The sequence below is a fragment of the Exophiala aquamarina genome, assembly GCF_000709125.1.
Source record: "Exophiala aquamarina CBS 119918 chromosome Unknown aczIA-supercont1.2, whole genome shotgun sequence".
NCBI classification, from domain to species: Eukaryota; Fungi; Ascomycota; class Eurotiomycetes; order Chaetothyriales; family Herpotrichiellaceae; genus Exophiala; species Exophiala aquamarina.
In genome coordinates, this window is record NW_013550586.1 from 715988 (window position 1) to 736091 (window position 20104).

Here is a 20104-nt window from a genome sequence, read left to right on the forward strand (position 1 = left end):
GATATCGCAATCTTCGCAATGTTAGCGGAAACCATGTTGGCGGACCTCGGTTTGTCCCCAGGATCCCCGCAAAATCATAAGTGCCACGAGGAGTTCTCCATACTCTGTAGGGAGTGGCTTTCGGGGAAACATTTCACCAGCAGGCTATCTAACATTCTGGACTCGAGAGATGGTGGTACAGAGCAACTTTGGAGGTCGTTTGCCCAATGTAAGTCTTACGTTGACCCTTTTGTGTAGGGTGTACCTATATAGTATCAGAGCTCCCTCCCATGATCTTGCATTTCTACAAGCATTTCTCTCAACTCTTTGTCAGTTGAATTGTTTCGAAATCTCAATCTGCAAAGATACCTTCTGTCCTAACCTTTGAGCGCGAAACCAAGATGTGGCTCCACGACAATAGACTGGCCGAAAACTTCAATGGACAGCTGCTTTTCGCAACCTGTCTCATGATGCTGTCCCAAATCAACTTTGGGATGGATTTGGCAGCCTTCTCCAACACCCAAGCTATGGACGCATTTACAGAGAAATTCGGCTCCCTCAACCCGAAGACTGGCAAATATCACATTGATCCTTACTTCTTATCTCTACTCAACAGCTTGACCTATATTGGCCAAGTATTTGGAGTGGTCACTGGTGGATTCATCAATCGAAGATATGGGCGGCGTCCGGCTTTCTTTGTGATGACTGGCTGGGCTATTTTGGCAGCCGTTTTGCTTGTTAGCGCTCAGCATAAGGAGCAGATACTCGCTGGGCGGATCGTCAATTATATCTATCTGGGCCAAGAACTTGTGACGATTCCCGTGATGCAAGCTGAGATTGTCCCCCCAAAAATTCGAGGAATGGTAGTTGGCACTTACCAACTCGGCGTGATGGTACGTATAGTCATATCAACAACCACTCTGCAAAAGCTGTCAACTGACCGCAGAGCCTTGAAGATCGGAGCATTCATTATGGCTAGCATCACCTATGGAACGGCTAAGATTGATGGCGAAGCGTCCTTCCGGATCCCTCTGGGTCTTTTCTTCATCATACCATTGATAGTTGGAGGCTGCGCATTCTTTCTGAGTGAGGTAAGTGCTCGACTTCAACATGGAGACTTCGCCTCACGTATCCAGTTATGAGGTGCAATCTACTAACAACGCATTCTGTACATAGTCACCTCGATGGCTTCTGGTTCGTGACCGCCACGAGGAAGCGTTGACTGCTCTACGCCGATACCGCCGCGGCAAATTCACTGAAGAGGAGATTACGGCTGAATATCACGAGCAAATTGCTATGATCAAAGCGATGACAAATGAAAAAGGCACATTTAAAGAGATGTGGCAAGGAATCAACCTCAAACGATCGTTCATTGTCCTCGGCTCGAATATCTGCATTCAAATAAGCGGCCAGGGACTTAGCAGCAAATATGGTACCATTTTCATCAAAGACATTCACGGGCCGGACCCCTTTCAAATGTTTCTGATCAACACTGGAATCCAAATTGCAGTGGTTCTTGTCGCTATGTATCTCCTTGACAAGACTGGACGGAAGTGAGTTCGAGGCTCAGGCCTTTCTCCGCCTCGTTGACAGAGCATCCTACCAACTCACTGTTACAGACCTCTCCTTATAATAGGCTCATTTGTGCAAACGGCTACGATGTTCATCATGGGTGGCCTAGGCACAATCAGTGAACCCAGCAAAGGAATTAAGATAGGTATCACCGCCATGTTGAGTCTCAACTACTTCGGCTTCGTGTTTGGCTGGGCACCTATCTACCATATTATTTCGGCAGAAATACCGAATTCACGTAAGCAACATCTCGATTTTCATCCGCGGATGCGCTGACTGGGGACTTAGGTATGCGAGATATGACATATACAGTATGCAGCATCGCTACGGTGGCAACACAATTCGTTGTGTCTTTTTCGATTCCTTACCTCTTATATGCGCCATATGCAAACCTCGGGACTAAGATCGGTCTCGTGTTTGGGCCCATCGCTTTCTGTACCCTCCTTTTCGCCATCTTCGTGATTCCAGAGTGCCGCTCATTCTCTCTTGAGGAGATCGACCATTTATTCCGTGAACGAGTTCCGCTTTTGAAATTCCAGAAATACAAACACGGCCATATACTTCCAGACGAAGTTGTTCATGTCAGTATGCAGAAGCTGGGAGAAGGCCCATCAGTTGAAGAGCGTGAAAACGTCGCTCCATGAAGATGAAATGGAAATTGGGTACTTCAGACTGCTGCGGTTCCTCAATGGGAGAGTTAAAGCTAGTTCCTATGTTACGAGATCGGAAGAACTTACGTATGCATGGAAGCTGGGCGACAGTAGTACGACATACCAGAGCATGTGGTGGGGTTCATGAGCGGATACTGTTACAATTCACCAAAAAAAAAAAAAAAAACACCATGCATCTAGGAGATATGGCAAGATACCGAGGCATCTATCGGCTTCGTTCGATGTCTCAGATCAATGGTTTTCCAGCATTTAGTTTCGATTTCCAGTGCACGATTGACTATCATACTGCTCCCCGCTCGCTAGTCTCATAGAGCACGACCTGCTTAAAGTTTGGCGATTTGAGAACACCCAGAATTGTCTCTCAGAATTTTTGCTTTCTCACGATAAGAGACCTCGCTCCGGGAATTGAATCTTCCTCTGCGGGGAGATTTGTCTAGGTTCGGGCTTGTCGTGAAAATGACCACTGACCAGCTTCAATGGGCAAAGATTTAATTCCATGACGCTAGGAAGCGTCGGAGTGGCGCCCTGGGTGGCTGCGAGAGTCGCTATGGAATTCATATCACGTAGCTTACTCCTCATCTCATTAGAAGGCGCGGTAGAATCACTAGACCGAATTGTACTACACCAGGGTCCATTCATGGAATGGAACAGAAATTGAGAGGAGGCTGACGCCGGCGGAAGCAGCAATGGAAAGACCCATGAATGCGCGTGGGTGAGCATAGGGCGGCAATGTCTTTGTCCAAACGGAGAGCTGTGCCCTGATTTTCACACTTCTTGACCAGGACTTCTCTTGAATCCTGAACGTCGCTTCATTGCCAGAAGGATGACATCAATCTACCAAACCATCTCCAGCCATCCATATCATTCGGAATCTTCATTACGCCGCGCTTGGAAAGTATGATTGCCTGATGGTGGAAGGTGCTGCATGATTTGGCTGGCTTGCGTGATGCTCATTCAGAACAGCTGGGTGCGGCTACTCATGCGACGGGACACAACCTGATTTGCTTTGACGTTAGCAATATTCGGTGAGGCTCTGACATGGAGACTTCATGCTATCATAAGCCGGTCATAGGATGTGCCTTAGTCGCACTGGCTGGCTGTTGCGCCTGTGCTGATAAGCGGCCAATCGCTGCTTCCTATCCTGTCTACATTGACGGCCAGGGTATGAGGATGCAAGGCAAGCGCTGGTCGCGTTACTGCTGGAAATGCAGAGGTAGGGGGTTTTTCCCTCTCGATTCCAATTTCATTCGTTTCGCCACATATCACCACTTTCATTTGACCCAAACCAATTTGTCAGCCGCTCGCTACTGAGAAATATTGTTAATTTGCTCCAGATTATTGGGATATCTTTTCTTGCTCATCTAGCTCGCCCAATATGAATCATCCGTCGAACCGTGTACCACCTGCAGATGAGAACATGGCCACAGCTTTCGATCACATGACAGTTACAACGCAGGGTCAGTCATGGTCATTTGATGGCATCGCAAGAGCTGATCCACACCAAAATCGTCCAAGAGGATTGCTTCAAAGCATCCATGCCCCACATATTGCAACTTCCTCATTACCGGCGAGAGAAATACGCCGTCCAAGCAGCCCGGATTCTCCTTCACCGGCTCAACATTCTCTCCATCCTATCCCTTCCGCACCCAGCAGGCATTTCACAGACCCACCCCTTCGAGGACGGAGGCCTCTACTTCAAAATCCTTTTGGAACGCTCGAGGAGATCCAATCCGAAAACTATCAAAGCCCTCTCGAAGGGATGTTCCAACGGGCAGAGGCCCGCTATCGTGAAGCAGAAGCAGCCCGCCAACAAGCAGAAGAAGCCCACCTCCAGGCAGCTACAGCAGAAGCCCGTCGTATAGCAACTGGAGAAATCCGTCGTTACCCGGAAATGATTCAGAATACAAGGATGCACGCCAGAATCATTCCACAGCACGTTGAACTTGAAGCCGCGATTAATGCTGAAGGACAAACCGAACTTATCGAAGCAGATATCAATGCTTCAAACCATGTGACTGTTCAGCTCATGATGGATATACAAGAAGCTGGAGAAGCAATGTGGCGGAATGCCCTGATGCCCCTCGAAAACGGACTAGAACCCTCGCATAGACCCCTTACACCAATGCTTTCTCCACTCAGCGATATCAATCCCATCGACGAGCAGACTTCACGGCCAGCTCCATTGAGCCGTGAAGACTTGACGATCAACATCGCATGCCAAGTATGCTCAGAGCAGAGGGTGGACACGCTCTTGGAACCTTGTATGCATATTGCCCTGTGTCGCTGGTGTTCTGAAATCATTCGCCGTGGACCTCGCCATCATCAAAGCGACCATGGTCATGCCTCCAGAAGCTACCGATGGAGATGTCCAATATGCCGTCGCAGAGTTACGAATGCAAGGCGTGTGTATCTATCCTAAGCTGCGAACGAGAGGTTCAATTCCCAGGCACGGGCCTACGCCAACATTGGAAAAAAGTGCAGTGCAATGATGGGGGCATGCATGACTACCTGGTGAGTCCACTGTTGCATGATCTAGCAAATCTGACGATTGAGAACGAACACAAGCCGAGGGACAAATTCATTTTGCACTAAGTTTCAATTCTTTTCGTCATGCGGCTTTTGAGCCATCGAATACAAAACCATAACCAATTTCCGTACATTGAAATCAATGACTTTCGCGCAGTAGCACAAACGTGTTAGACCCCAGATTCACCAGTATTCATGACCCTATGTTTGTATGCGTACAGGTGAATATTGGTAGCATTTGCTGGTTAAACAGCAGACGATGATGCATCTCACATTGAGTCTCTATATGTGACTGGCTCTTTCTCACAAACGCTATATTAAGTGCCTCTAACCTGCAATGCGAGCTCTTCACTATTTAGCAATATAGCAATCTGCATCTGCTTCGTTCGACGTACTGTTGAGCCGAGATTCAAGGGCTAGGGTGGGTAGAACTCGAGAGCAAGCCCAGCGACGTGGACTCCATCAACTGAGAAGGGGATTTTCATCGACGACCATAGTCCCACACTTGCGTGACAAAAGAAACTTTGGCTTTTAACACGCATATGAGGGCCTCGTAGAAGGCGGACCAGAGAGCCCACTCTGAGCAGGAGCAGAGTCTATCCAGTTTTCGGCTTTAGTTGAGCTTTCTTTTCCCATGAAGTTTTTTATTCCACTACACAAAAAGGCCTGGGGAATCAGCCTTGCAATGGAAACCAGAGTTAAAAACACAATTACACCTTTCTTTGAGCATCGAAGCTGGGTTATTTTCGTAGAATCGTACTATCTTATGGTGGAGACCGCGATCAGTGTTTCTCTCAAACGACAAATTCTCCATTCTGGGAGATTGAGATACTGGGACAGGCTGGGGTGCTTGCTCGGTAATATCACGAGGGCTGCAGGCCCATGACTCCCTCATTCTTCGCCATTATAATCGCTCATCCCTCATGTAAGCCTCAAGGTCAGGCTCAGAACCCCTTTCGCCGTTTCTGGCCGCCGAATCAGCCTCAAGCCGTAGTATCATGCGATAATTCCAACTCTGGTGAGCGATTTAAACGCCCTGCGACATCCTCTTTGTTCAGTCGACGTGACCAAAGCTTCAAAACGAATCCCTCAAGTTGGAGATCATGCCAGAGAGCGGGGTGTTGGCTCTCTGCGGCAGCCTCTTGCCGCTTCATAAGCCAAGTGCCTTCGATTCTTTCGCTCTTCGTTCCTGGACCTGTCGCGGATCAGTTTGATTACTTCTCCTTTTACGTCGAGAGTTGCCTTGCCCATCTCCTTGGGTGGATAACAGCCTCATATTCCTGCTTTGCCCTTGTTAGCGTGGTATTGTACAAGGGCAAAACGCGGTGCTGAAGTACGGAAGCGATTCAACATCAGTGTCGCCACCACCGCTCAAAATTGTGTGATCTATTGCCCGCTTAGAAAGCTATATTGCTTCGAACTTCGGGTTGAGACTCGGACAATCGAGAGGACTCTAGTCTGTTTCGTCATGTGGCTGACTTTCTGAGAGAGATATTTCCTGTTTTGGGACTGTGCAACCCACGTGGCCTGCTCCTCCAGGGGTCTATTTCGAGTCCATGGTGGCAGTTCGACATTGCGAACCTCGCTTCCTTTGAAGAGCACTTGTGCAGTGTGCATGTTCCAGACAAGCCGCGTTGCCGATGGTTAACACGATTCATAAAGTATTGCCCCATTATTTTGGAGCAGTCAGGCTGAAGCCTTATACAAGCTTTGACGTCCCTTTAATCACTTAGCAGTTTCCCAGTCTCGAACACATGACAGGTTCTTTGGTGGAAGTTGCCAATAAAAGTGCGTCTTGGTAGCATGATCTTTTCACTGGGCTGCTGAAGCAGAGGGAAAGGGAACCTATCACTTACCGATGTTGTTCAAGCCATGGCACACGGCATGTCCCATTGTCCCAATTTGGTGTTGGTATGCTACTTGAACCGTATAAACATGGTCCAGACCGACCAGCCATTTGGTGTAGTCCGCGACCCACGGCTAAGGTGTAGTTTCCTAATCTCGGAGTTTTGCCTGATCCATTGAGTCATGTGGGGGAGGGGGTAGATTGCTTAGCCTAGGATAGCTGGAATCTCGAAGTCGTATCTACATCTAATGTCAGGGGCGAGACAAGAACTTTCCATGCGAAAGGCTTCCTTAGCAAGGGGAGTCTGAAACTCGACTACATGATATGGGAATTACTCCGATCGGTCATTTAAAAGATGGCTACCAATTTTCTCAGGCTACTAGGATCTCATCGGGCCGTCGTGCATATTCATATTTTTGAGACTGGTTAAATCTTGCGGTTTGAGTTATATTGGCAAACCAGGCAATCTGATATGTTGCCTGGTTGCCTGAAATTCCCGCACTTGAGCTCCCTAATGCCTTCTTAGTGGCGTTCCCACATCATCGTCTAATTCCACCACAAAAGGCTGTCTGTTATCTGCTCAGACACCAGAAATCGTTCTATAACAGTTTAGAAATTTGGTTTTTTCTTTTTGGGTGGAACGTGCGACAAGTAAATGTCCGCGGCGGTGCAGATGATATTGACGGAGAGGGGACACTTTTCCGACGGGGAGAAGTTTCAGCCTCATTTGTCACCCCATGGGCTACATGACGTGCAGGGCTAGTGGAGAGGACACTCCCTTGAATTGTCGTCATCGGATCTCGGGGTGCTCTAGCCATCCGTCGGGAGCTGCATCGTACGAAGCCATGGACCTGTAATCGCTTCAATGCAGAGACTCTAACAGTCAAATCCTCAAATCCTCCAATCCTCCCCACTCTCAAGACATCACCAGTCAGATTGCTATCTAGCATTCCGAGAAGGCAGCGAGCGATGCACCATCGGCCCGAGCTTCAACGGGCCTACGATCTGCAATGTACATAACCGATCTACTGCCCCCATCGGGTCTTGGAGTACGAATATGGTTTGCTTGCTTAGCCTCTTCCACCCCCTCCGAAGCCTAATGACATCCGGGATTCTGATACAGTATTGGCATGTCACGGTCTACAGATGAGTTTTCGTGGACGTTCATGGGGCAAAATCACCGGACTCGTCTGATTGCATTTGGGGTGACATCCTACTATCGGAGCCCTGTGCAGCCTAACCCAAGAGAGTTTCATCCAGGAGAGAGCATCTTTGACTATTTATTAAGACCCTAACCACTTACCTCATATTGCGCGGAGCGCATTAAGCCGAGGTCTTGATCGATAGAACCATCAAAGTCTCAGCAGGCGACAGACGTCCAAGAGAAATGTCGCAAAGAGCATCATGGTGCATGCAGGGAGAACTAGGCTCCTTGACCCGGTACAGAATGTTTGATTTCACAGAAGACTGGTTGCGGGCATGTTGCAGATGAGGCTCTCAGTTGGGCTCGGCCCCTTGGTTTACGGACCGTGGGACCTTGTAACCACCAGCGAATCAGCCTCTATCGGCTGGATCTTGCTCAATCACACAGCTTCGAGGATTCTGCAAGACTGTTTCAGTTTTGCTATTCACTAGCAGGTGAAACACACTTCGGGTCCTTCATCCTCGCACATACCTAGAGGACGAGATCTGCGTATAGCGCTTACAAGGCTCCCTGTAAGACCGGTCATTGGTGATCAACGAGGGAATTTGGTTCGCTGATAGCCTGATCAAACGCAGGATCATGGAGAAGTGTAATAGTGTGGGCCGTGCATGTCGACAGCACCATGTTACGCCGCATGCTGCGAAACATATTGAAAGTTGAAGCCGTGTTGCTCAAGCTGGCCTGTCTCGGCGAGCGGCTTAGAGTCTCACGGAATTGCACCGTGATTCCATTCAGAATGTCCCATTTCGGAATCCGAGAACATTCTCAGAGGGATAACAACAGCATAGATGGCAAAATTCACGTCTAACCATCCCCAGTGGCTAGTCTACACCGTTGTCCGCCCTACATGGATGCAAGTTGCTACACCAAGAGCTACAAGCTAGCTGCTCGAAAAAGGACTTGGCCTAGGTAGAGGAGGGTGCGGTTTAATGCCATAGGAATAGCGCTAGACTCTGCATGCTGACTCGATGGTGTGCCTCGTCAATAACTCATTGGGGTTAATCATATGAGCAGTGGAGAATAAGACGTGTGGATAAGGACAAAATAAATGGCCGCAGAATCACATGGATGACAGAAGGAACACACGTGCGGCCGTAATGGCTGCCAAGTATAGTCAAATAGATAGCACAGCCACTATCAGCGTTTCAAATTTTGAAATAAGGTCAAGTCAATAGTTGGTTGCCTGCTGCTGTGCTGACGGTCGCTTCGCCGTTCCAGAATGATCAGCGAAAAGTGGGACAATGCCATCAAGCGAACGGAGGTTCGCCGATGGCGACTAACGGACAGAATTTCAAAGAATGGTCTTCGACCATTTCGAGGGGAAGTCATATTCACATACGAGCTACATGATTTGGCAATATCCATCTGTCTGTACATCATCTCAATCATTCATCCGCAACTCCGGAGACCACGATTTGGTGGCCACACTGAGTAGGCTTATGAGAAAAGATGCAGTTCTGGGAGTCTCCGATCGAATCGAACATAGTCTCCACATTCTGAGATGGAATAACGGAGCGGCTGTGGACCTGGGTCCCTGATTAGGACTGCAATAGCCAGGACAGGTGTCTGCACGATATTATGACTTGGTGATCCGCGCCATGGAAGCATCAATGAAGTCGTCTGAGGGGAGGAAATAGACCAGAAATAATGTCATATAGAGCCTCAATTTGAATGTTACCTGCTTGGTCGAAGGGTTTGAGGAGAGATAGACCAGCTTGTATCTTGCTTTGAGGACCACTTGAGATGAAGCCCTATAAAAACTGGTTTGCATTGAACGCGACGCCTTTATATTGTTTCATGGTCTCATGCTCAGTGACTTGTGGACAGAAGACAAGGGGGAATTCCAGGGACAACATCTACAAGTTTCACTTTGGTTTGCCGATCCCGATGAACCCAGCGTCTGAGAGGATCTTCGGTTCCTCTGCTACCTATGTCCTGATCCTTCGGAAGTACTCCGCATGTTAGGTCTTGCATTTGTTCGCCATCAAGTCTCAACTTCTACCCCTTAGTTGACAGAGAGGCTGAAGTCCTACAGATCCCAAGGAAGTGCATCAGTCGCTCCGAATTGCTCAAGCCAGAGCCGCAGCCTTACAATCTCAACGTAGGCATGCGCGGAAGGTCATCCGCAGGACTTTTGCTCTACTATTTTGCATAGCACGAGTTGCCGCGAGGTTGTCACGGTCGTGAGAGAGGTCTGAGGCGTCTTACGAATGTAGCCTTGCTGAGCCCCGTTTTTAGGCCCAACTTGATCACACTTGATCAGGCTGCCTTCTTTGACCATTGGATGCTGCCGGCTTGATCACTCCAAATTATGTCGTATAGCTCAGTATCGAAGAACTGTTTTAAGCAACATTCCCCAGATTACGACGGGTTCCACTGTTTCACATTCGCTACATAGAGGAGACCATCTTTTGTGCACGTCCTTGCTAAGCTGAACCTCATGACCTAAACCGGGAAATAGCAGATTCGAGATTGGGGTCGGTTGCCTGAGCGTCTTACGATGAACGGGGGACTTATCTTGATGTTTCACCTGAACGGAGGTCCGTGGGTGTAGCACCACAGTTCGGATGCCGTAACTGTACAGCAATAACTTTAGCATGTTACAGATACGGGTGCAAAGAACGAGTGCGTCGCTGCAGGCGAATACGTCAAGGTGGCGGCTGAGCTGACGTTCCAAAGAGGATGTTTCGGGAGGGCAGCTGACTTCCACTCGTGCTCTGCTTCCCAGTCTTTAGCTTTTGATTTGACTGCTCGCAAGAATGAGGTGTCCTTTTGCGCTATTTTGCCATAGGAGTTTTCAGCGGACACAAAGTCCCAACGCCTTTCTGGCCAGAGCGAACTGCGCGAGCATCGGACGAAGGTTGGACACTCGACGCCATGACGCTTGCTCCAGGACCAAAGGCAGAGAGACTACGAAGCTGGAAGCTGACCAAAGCATTACCGCAGCAACGTCTGGGTTTGTAAAAATGGAGATTTGTTTGAGCACCCAGGAGATTCGGTGGGTGCTTTCTGGTTGATGGTTCACAGGCCATCGAAATTGACCTCTGAATCGTGATACTGGTCATTTTTGCCTTGAATTGAGAGTGATATTGCTGAAAATGGCAAAAACAACGCTTCGAGACTTCCTTTCGAAATGCGCTGTCTCCTCTCCTCTGCAGTGCTGCCCGAGCAAAGCTGCCAATAGGGCTGAGTTAGAAGATGCAGTCCAATGAGAGGTTGATGTCGAGCTGGTAGTTTTCCCTTGTCAGGCTGCTCCATGTGTCCTGTACGGGCAATACTCTTCATTCTGCAGGGCAAACCTCGATCTGTTGGTCATTATTTGAAGTGTCTACACAAGATACAAAGCATCTTCTCAGGCAGCATATCTGAGGGTGATTGACCCGGGTACTTGACCACTGCACATCGCTGTCATTCATTACATTTCCTCCATTGTCTCCTTGCGGCTGGCTCTAGCGTCTTCAATCCGGCTTTGGCACAGTATCACAAAACCTGTCCTACGGGCTGGAGCGCTGTACGAGGTCAGTCTATCGATCATGTAGGCCCATTTTGTGAAACGAGCTAGGGCCTCACTGTCCCAATGGGCCAACATCAATCTACCTGTGCTACTTGCTCTTGTTATCAATTAAGGGTCATCGTTCGCGGTAGCCGGCTGCCTTGAAAGCTGGAACCGATATTTTTGGGTAGAGCTTCGATACCAATGACACATGGTGATGAATTGGTTGCCTATTCCGTGTGTGGCCACTGGCTAGGCGGCAAATCGAGTCAGAGGTCATTTCTTCTCCAAAGTCAACTATCGCGGATGATGGCTCAAAGAGGATGAGGCAAGGTCTAAGTCAACATGGAGCCAAGGCAGTCCGACTAGGCTGACGGACGCCATGTAGTCATAGATAGGGAAGAATAGCGGCGGCAAGCCTTGAGTTGGCGTTCGGAACGTCGGACAAGGCTCCAGGAAAGATGAGGGCGCCCACATCACGAAGCGCATTTGCTCCCAAGACATTTGAGCAACATATGATCAGAATGAGGAACACATGTGTAGTCCATAGTAGGTAACTTGGTATGTTTATCAGGAACAGGAACAACATCACTCTGATAGCCGGGGCGAAAGCAGTCTAACTACTACCGTAGTAGTCCCGGGAAGGAGAATGAGTCACGCCAGTCGAAGTTCGTGGCCTGAACTTTGAGGGATAAAAAGGGCGTACCCCCCCCTTTGGCGCCCCTGTTTACCCTTCCCTTCTCTGGTTTGTCTGCGGAGTAGGTAAGGTGAGGTGTAGAGTGATAAGAGACATAGAACGACACGTCGATGGGGTGAAATTGCAGGGCACGCACTGACGGCCCGTGGGCTGTCAAATTATTGATACCAAGGGACGGCGCACCGAGTGCCGAGTGAGGTGGACAACAGACAACGACAGTCTCAATTCTGGATGCGAGGGGCAGCTTGTCATATCATATGAGGCTCTGCGGCCTCGCAAGGCAACCACTAACCCAAAGAGGCTAGATGCGGACAATGCGAACTTGCGAAGATAAATGCGAAATTTGCGGACCAGGGGGCTACACAGCGTCTGCAGCAGACAAGGGTGACAAGCTGGCTTCTTTTGGACAGCCGCCTCTCTTAATTTGCCCTGTTGAGATTTGCAGTGGACGGGGTAGCAGGAGTTGGAGTAGGAGTAGTATATCTTCGAAGCAGAACTTCCCGATTCTTCTCAATTTCATGCACATCCCCATCCGAATAGGCCTTGAAAGAGTCGCCGTGGCCAAATTCAAGCGTTCCCAACCTCATCCCACGATCGACGTGCAACCCGGATTTCGAAGAAACCCCCCGTCTTCGGCCAGCCTCTCTGGCATCGCCAGCTGTGTTTTTTCTTGGTGTGTGCAAGCCGCGAGATTTCCACATCTCCCGCTTTCCGTATCCGGATGTCCCCCCCAACCTCCGTTTGCATGATATCTGGCCCTTCAGGACCAAATTCCATCGCGAGTGTTGCCTGGCTCCAGATTCACCATCTTTCAGACCACCAACGGCCGAGGCGAGACACGTGACGGCACGGGATTTCCCGGGATTTAGCCACTTGACTAGCGCTCCAGCCAAACCGGCCTAATTGCCGCAATATCATCATTCTCACATCCCACCTCCAGGCAATATCCGTCTGTCCTGGGGTTGCTCCCAAGTCGTGCACGTACTGGAAACCCGTTATGGCTTCTCGTAGATCAACGAACGACGGCTCATTCCTGGGACATGTATCGAGCGAGTCCAAAAAATGGTGGTTTGGCCTGAAAACCCCCCCGGGAAAGCCTGAAGGGTCGCCCGATCCTGGAGGACCGAGCCCTCGGGCCTTGGACAACTCTCAGCCGACTTTCAAGGCTGAGCCTGACCTGGAGAATCCATTGAGACAGGTCCCGAGGTAATTCAGTGCTCTCCCATGGAACTGCGTGGTTCAGTCTTTCTAATAATCGTCAGGAGTGATCCGCGGTCTCCAGTTCAACCAAACACATCGTTGCGCCTGGGTCAAATACCACATGAATCTGCTCACATGCCACTTCAACCGAGTATCAAGCAGGAAACCACCGATTGGTTTACCAAACTCTCTCTGGATGACCAGAGCAAGGCTCGCAATGGCCAGATCTCGGATCCTACGCGGCATCCCTCAAAGCGGCCTTATAATGACAAGGATCAGTATCCTAGTAAGCTCCGCGCTGGCTCGGCCTCACCGTTCTCTTCACGCCACAACCGAGACCCTTCTGAATCAATCCGTACCGGCTCCCCTTCTGGATTCCCATCCACTCAGAGGACTCCACAATCTTCGCCCAAATTGGTATCATCTCATCCAGCCAACAGTCAAAGGCAGCAGGCACGTCACTCAGCTCAGCCATCAAGCCAATTAAACTTTGCCGCCTTGAAGGCTGAAGAGAGGAAGACTCAAAGCCACACCGCCCAAGCCGCAACAACCTATGATATCCCTCCTGACCAAGAGGTTCGAATGTTCCTTCAGCCAGAGACGCGATCCATCAGTCAAGAACAGCTTGTCAATGAAGTCAAGGGCATCTACGCTGGCCTTGTGATGGTGGAGAAGAAATGCGTGGAAATATGCCAGTCCCAGTCTCAAACAACAAACAAGTTGTCGAATGAGCAGTGGCAGGCCCTCATCGCCTTACACCGCACTCTCCTTCATGAGCACCACGACTTCTTCCTAGCCTCTCAACATCCCACCGCATCACCAGCACTACGCCGCCTGCCTACCAAGTACGCAATGCCAGCTCGGATGTGGCGGCATGGGATCCATTCGTTCTTAGAACTACTTCGTCATCGCCTTCCTCATTCCTTAGAGCACATGCTCAGCTTCGTCTATCTGGCCTATCAAATGGTGGGTCTGCTGATGGAGTCTGTACCTACCTTCTATGAGACCTGGATTGAATGCCTAGGCGATCTTGCTCGTTATCGCATGGCGATCGAGGAGGCGGACATGAGAGATCGCGAGAATTGGTCAAATGTTGCTCGCATGTGGTACAATCGTGCTGCTGACCGTTCTCCAGCCACAGGGCGCATTCAGCATCACCTGGCTGTTCTCGCTCGGCCGAACATCGTGCGTCAACACTTTTATTATTCCAAGGCATTGGTCAGCGTGAATCCCTTCGTCAATGCTCGGGATTCAATAATGTTGTTGTTCAGCCCCTTGCTTGATTCCGACACATTTAATCAAAAGTATAACAGGGCCGAGAGAAGTCTCGTGACTGCAGCAGGTATCATGTTCACTCGGGGATCCATTCACCAATATATCGTCAATATCTCGGACTACGTGTCTGACTTGGACAGCCAGATCACCCGATCAGGATCCAACTTCAAGGTTATGGGAGCTGAGATTGCTTCATCCTTGATCGCACTCATGTATGATTTCGGCAGTGATGACAATCATCTCTGGAAATCCTTCAAGGCCAACAACGATAAAATCAAAGGAATCCAGGATGATAAACCCCAGGCTCTTGCATCTGACCCTGCCCCTGTTGAGGATCCCATACTCAAGGAGAACATCCATGCCCAGTTCTGGCGGAATGGGCCCATTCATACCGAGGAGTTCCGTCAGGTCCGACCCCATGGAGGTGACAAGGCCGAAGCAAAGTTCGAGTCGTCGGACGAGGTGACGTCGTACATCCTTCCTATCTGGTTTTCATCCATTTCTATCGTGGCGCAAAAAGTTGGGGATCGCAACATTCTTCCGTTTATGCATATCACATTAGCGTACATTTGGAGTTCATCATACGTACCAGGCGCTCTAGTTTTCGTTGAAAACTACGTTCCATGGCCCAAGTTGGTCCTAGCATTAAATACGTTGAGCCGTTCGGGCGTCTCTGACAACCGGATCGAGGCCAAGGAATTTCCTCAGCAACAAAGCGGAACAGGGCGTCAGCTCCCTGAGGACTTTCTCATACGTGGCTTAGTCTGGTCTTCATATTACTTCCCTGACGATTTCTTCAATGGCCAGGTTGTAGATGAAGACGAACGCACTCTCGAGATGCCCAGCCATGCGGCACCTCGAGCAGAACGATGCTTGTGGTTAGGTCACAAGTTGGCATCGGTAAGTTCTGCTCCGTACTGAACGTCCCCACCAGGCCCCCACATTAAACTGATATTGAAAAGTTGAACCGTTATATGACATACGATGACAGAACGAAGCTCTTCGCCACCACCGATCTTGCTTCGTCCATGGCTACTGTGGCTGCTGCACATACGTTACGCGTTCAATCGCACCCCGACGCTCAGATGGTCGAAACCAAATGAGCCGTACGTACCCAACGTTTAGAACCCAATTTCCCCGTGGAAGACATATCAGATACCGGATACGATGATGTAGAACCCAAATACGTGAATGCTGCGCTTTACTTTGAAGAACGTGCTGTCTGCAATCGAGCCCTGGTTTGCTGGAGTCCGACGGAGGCAGTGTTGTTCGTCAATCCTCGAGGATCGTCTGTTGTAGCATCGACAATGCCCCGGCGCATGACTAGCTGTTGTCATGAGCCCGGATCAGAAACGTTATCGCCTTCGACGGCTTGAGAACGGCATTGAATCGAGCTCTTGAACAACAGGCACCCGCCATTGATGCTGTTGTTGCTGGATGGATAGATGTCCAAACACCTACGTTTTTTGCGTCAAGAAACCACCTGGGGGTCAACAAGAGGTCCGCTGCTTGAGCGTACCAGCCCTTGTTTAAGACCGAAAGTAGCCACACAAGACTGGTTCATCAATCTCCTGTATTGGCTGGGTGTTCTAGAGGAAGGGGGAAGGGATTGGAGGGGGGTTTTGGAGGGGGTCGAGAGAAGGCTTTCACTTCTTGTGTGCATATTTCCTGCCTAGTAATGCTGTGTTTCACAGAGATCGTACATACATCTTTTATGACTGATGAGAATCACGACCTTCAAAAAACAAAAGAAACACACTTCCAACAAAACCAAACATCGGCAATAAATCGTGCTCCCTGCCGCGAAGCCCAGCCCAAAATCTTCTTGTCACAAGAATCTTGGGACGCATCCAAATACTGGCCGGGGCCCAGGCCCTTTCACGGTTTTCCCTCCAAGAGGCCTCCGCCAAACAACGAAGAGGGTCGATGGCAGATGCTATAAAAGCGTCCAGACCCGAACTGCGCGGGAAATCTAGCTCACGACTCCGGGGCCTGACTAAGTCACTGCCAGGCTTGTTAATCGCAGGTCAGATCTCTTTTTAGCACGGAGGCAAATGGTCGAGGATTTTCAACGACAAGACCGGATCGTGTTTCTCGACCAGTACATGTGTGTATATATGTATCTATGTACATATATTGGCCGTCCGCCGGTGAGAGGTCGCCCGACGTCAACGCCACCAAAAATACAGAGAATGAATGCAAAGGTCCGTACGAGGTACATATACTCATCCCGATGACGGGCGGCAACCAGCGTGTTTCGATGTGTCGCAACTCTCCTCGTTGAAAAAGACAGACAGCCGTTTTGAGCATGACCAAACAAATTGCAACTCCAATCATCATTTCTCCCCAGGGGTCAGGCCCCCCAGCGGGACGACGAGTAAAGGAGTATCAAACAAAAGCGACGACGCGCCCGTGACATCGTTCGGCGTCCGCACGTCTTCAGACGTCTTCACACAGATCTGATCTGGCGCCCCTCCAGATTGATAGGGAAAGGGAGAGATCTCGAACACGAAATCCCACCCCTCCTGAAAAAGACAATTCATCAGGCTGAATGCCCCTCAGCGTCGGTCCGCTGATAGACGACTGAGGGAAAATTCGGCCAATGAGAGTACCCCGCAGCGCCGCGCGGGACGGGTGCCACGTCGGAGATCTGAGCACGGGGGCTTATTTTGCCCATTATTTGCACAGAAGTGGGAAGATTCGGGTGGGGGGGGATGAAGCTGGCACGAGCCAAACGTTCGTCATTGCTACTGCTGTCCAGCTGATATGCCAGAACATCTAGACTTTCGAAACAAAGTCGTTCGTGCAGCTTTTATCCTCACTTCCCCTCCCTTCCAACGTAACTAATCTAGAGAACAGGTATACATGAGCTAAAAAAGAAGTTTGGCGGGTTGGAAGCATTTCCCGAGTGCCATTAACCAACGACGAGCAAGTCTCTTCCCAAGGCTGCGTTAAATATAAAAGAGACATAAGGGGAGTATAGCACGGTAACTGGTACTGGGGAATACGAAACATTTTGTGAATCTCAAGTTGATGTTGATTGCAGTTCGGAAAGGGACAGAACAGTTGCTTGCTGGGCATGTGCATCCGGGACAGCTAGCACTGGTGCCTGACGAGGCCGCTGGGGCAAGTGATACCTGGATTGAGAACACTTGTGTGGACCTTCGTGTATGGCCATGTGCGTATCCCACTCGCAAGGTCTCCTGATGGCCAGTCGCAACTTATTCTGTTGCAGTTAACGTGGCTGCAGAACATCTTGGGAATTCGTGCAAGAACGCGAGAGCGTCAAAACATCCATATGTCGTAAAGTTGTAAAGGAAAATTCACCGGTGAATTGGTCAGTAAGGCGGATCTGGGCCAAAACTCCGACTCAGGTAAGCAAGCAGCCCCTCATCATTGAGTGAAGCGAGATTTTTTGGCCCACTCGATTGTCCTGAGCACAGCGAGAGGACTGTGAGTAGCAGTCATTGCGGCCATAGACTTGTCCAAATCAAGCTCGAGTACGTCGAATTGCCCACGGATTAGGGCTTCCCTGGACAGACGCTGTCGCTTGTAGGGCCGCTGCTGAGAGTCCCTTGTTTGGACGGCAGAACAGCCCTGTGATGTTACTGCGTCCGGCATATCAAGGTTGGTCTGCCTTCGCATCAAGCTGATATCAATTGTTTCTTTGGATTCGAGATATGTTGATAACATAGACCCCTCCGGCACCGTAAGCAGCGTAAAAGCTGTCAATGGAATTTGGCGGCTTCGAGGGGCCCGTCAGTACTTCTGGCCACGCAAGGAAGACAAGATATTGAAAGGGGATCCCACCAATTCTTACTGATGCTAGCCTGTGCTGGCTTCTGAGTACGGGCTGGCTTGGTACCCATACTCACAGTGGTGTGACGGGGTGGGATGACGGATTTTGTGGCGCAGGGGTACTCAACCCGTAAAAACTGGATGGGCCCAAGCAGGAAAACTTGCTGAATCGATGAAATTTGATGGGAAACACGATGTATCAATACATAGCTGATGAAGACTGATGATATGGGGAGGGAGGGGAAGAAGTGAAGAAGGGGGGATCCCAAATACCCTGAAGGTCAGGCAGATTGGTCGGGAAACAGCGCAGATGACGCTAGTGCTCGGCCCAGGACTGCCATTCGCCAGGATTTGGCACTGTAGAGTCTTCGGTGCATTTGATTTGCAGGGAGCGTTGCTTGCCTAACTGCTTTTGGTTAGGCGCCAGCTTTTCCTGACCTCGACTTGCAGGTCGACTCCTTCCACTTCCTCATCTTGCCCTGCAAACTGATGGGGTAAAGAATCCCTCTTGAGGAGATATGCGCACTGCAAACTCGTTCATAGCAGTCCACAAGACAACTTTGGTGTTTGGGTTGTTGTTTCAGAAGTAGTGCTTTCATGCCAAGCTTTTCGAGGATCAGCCGGAGGAGAAACGCTCTTGGGTGCTTCGTGTCCGGTCCGGTAGTGATAGCCATGCTGGATGCCGTGACGCCACACACTGCATGCCAACTCTGTTGAGTCCGTTGACAAGATGGATTGCCTGTCCCTAAGTTCTTTTCGATAGCTTCAGAATGAAGTTCGCATGGGCGTCAAGATGTCAATTTGGCCTGCAATGCCTGATGCAGGAGAACAGGTTGGCTTGCTCGGGCTGGACAGAGAACTGCCAGAGACCTAGGGCGAGAGCCCACAGCATATGTTGCGATTGATGCGAAGATGTTGCAAAGTTGTTGCAATGGTTCACATCCCCAGCACCCACCACGAACAAAGTTGTCTGCTGGGCTGTGATACCAGGGTCTCATGAGCGACGATTGAATGCTCCAGGCTCAATTATGGCGACGTTCGCACTTGCTGTAGTCTATGGAGAGGGGTAGAGGTGTACGTGGTAGACAAGGGAAGAGTCATGGTAGACTGGACAAGATGCCCATCACGTGTCTCGGTCACTCTCATCGCAATATCATGTGGGCAAATCGCCACGTGTAGGTAACGACCCATTCAGATGAAGCCCAACACCGGGGAGTTGAGAAGCAGGCCGGAGCTTGGAGAGTGCTTATACGTCGAATGCTGATATGATGTTCGCGTTGCTCGACAGGGATGGCTCTCATGTCCACACTAAGTCAATCGTGTACGTCCAACAACGCACGTGACTGCCTCACCCAAGGTGTGCACCCTATCGTCTTTGTCATGCTAGTGCCAGTATTAGGCTGGGTCTTGGTTTCAGAACACATCAACAGTCGTGCATTCAGTCTTCATGAGATGACGAAGCAAAACCGAGTTTGACTGATGCTTTGAGCAGCTCTTGGGCCAACGACGTGGCTTTCAGGCCACTAAAGTCCCCGGTCGGCTTTCTAAGAAGCACACCACCCGCATTACCAGCTTTTGGAAATGGATTCCTTTTTTGTGACTTGGGCGATAAATGCAAGCACGCGGTTGAATCCAACGACAGCAACCTGCCAAGCCTAGATGTTGGAGGCTAGCCTTGGCGGACCTGACGTGAAGCCCCCTCCCGAGGTCAATATGGACCTGCGGGTTTTCGACGGCGAGAGTAGCGTGCTTTCATTCTGCAGGGGACGTTAAATAGACTGCGCAGACCCTCAAAGTTGAGCTCAAAGATCGCCTTTGATAGCGCTGCTTGTGCCCTGACGTT

At 50.0% G+C, this 20104-nt stretch overlaps 3 protein-coding genes across 3 annotated transcripts; all 3 read left to right on the forward strand.

The window, feature by feature from the left end:
* Positions 1–169: 169 nt before the first annotated feature.
* Positions 170–2195, forward strand: A1O9_02103 (uncharacterized protein; the record flags this gene model as incomplete). The annotated part of the gene is made up of 6 exons (XM_013407678.1): positions 170–208; positions 345–872; positions 936–1070; positions 1156–1532; positions 1599–1789; positions 1840–2195. The coding sequence occupies 6 exons, from the start codon at positions 170–172 to the stop codon at positions 2193–2195; spliced, it is 1626 nt and encodes a 541-aa protein (XP_013263132.1).
* A 1065-nt stretch (positions 2196–3260) lies between these two features.
* On the forward strand, positions 3261–4641 carry A1O9_02104 (uncharacterized protein; the record flags this gene model as incomplete). Its single annotated transcript, XM_013407679.1, has 3 exons — positions 3261–3435; positions 3557–4099; positions 4190–4641. 3 exons carry the CDS (start codon positions 3261–3263, stop codon positions 4639–4641), a joined length of 1170 nt encoding a protein of 389 aa, XP_013263133.1.
* Positions 4642–13212: 8571 nt separating this feature from the next.
* Positions 13213–15566, forward strand: A1O9_02105 (uncharacterized protein; the record flags this gene model as incomplete). The annotated part of the gene is made up of 2 exons (XM_013407680.1): positions 13213–15363; positions 15426–15566. The coding sequence occupies 2 exons, from the start codon at positions 13213–13215 to the stop codon at positions 15564–15566; spliced, it is 2292 nt and encodes a 763-aa protein (XP_013263134.1).
* Positions 15567–20104: the final 4538 nt, after the last annotated feature.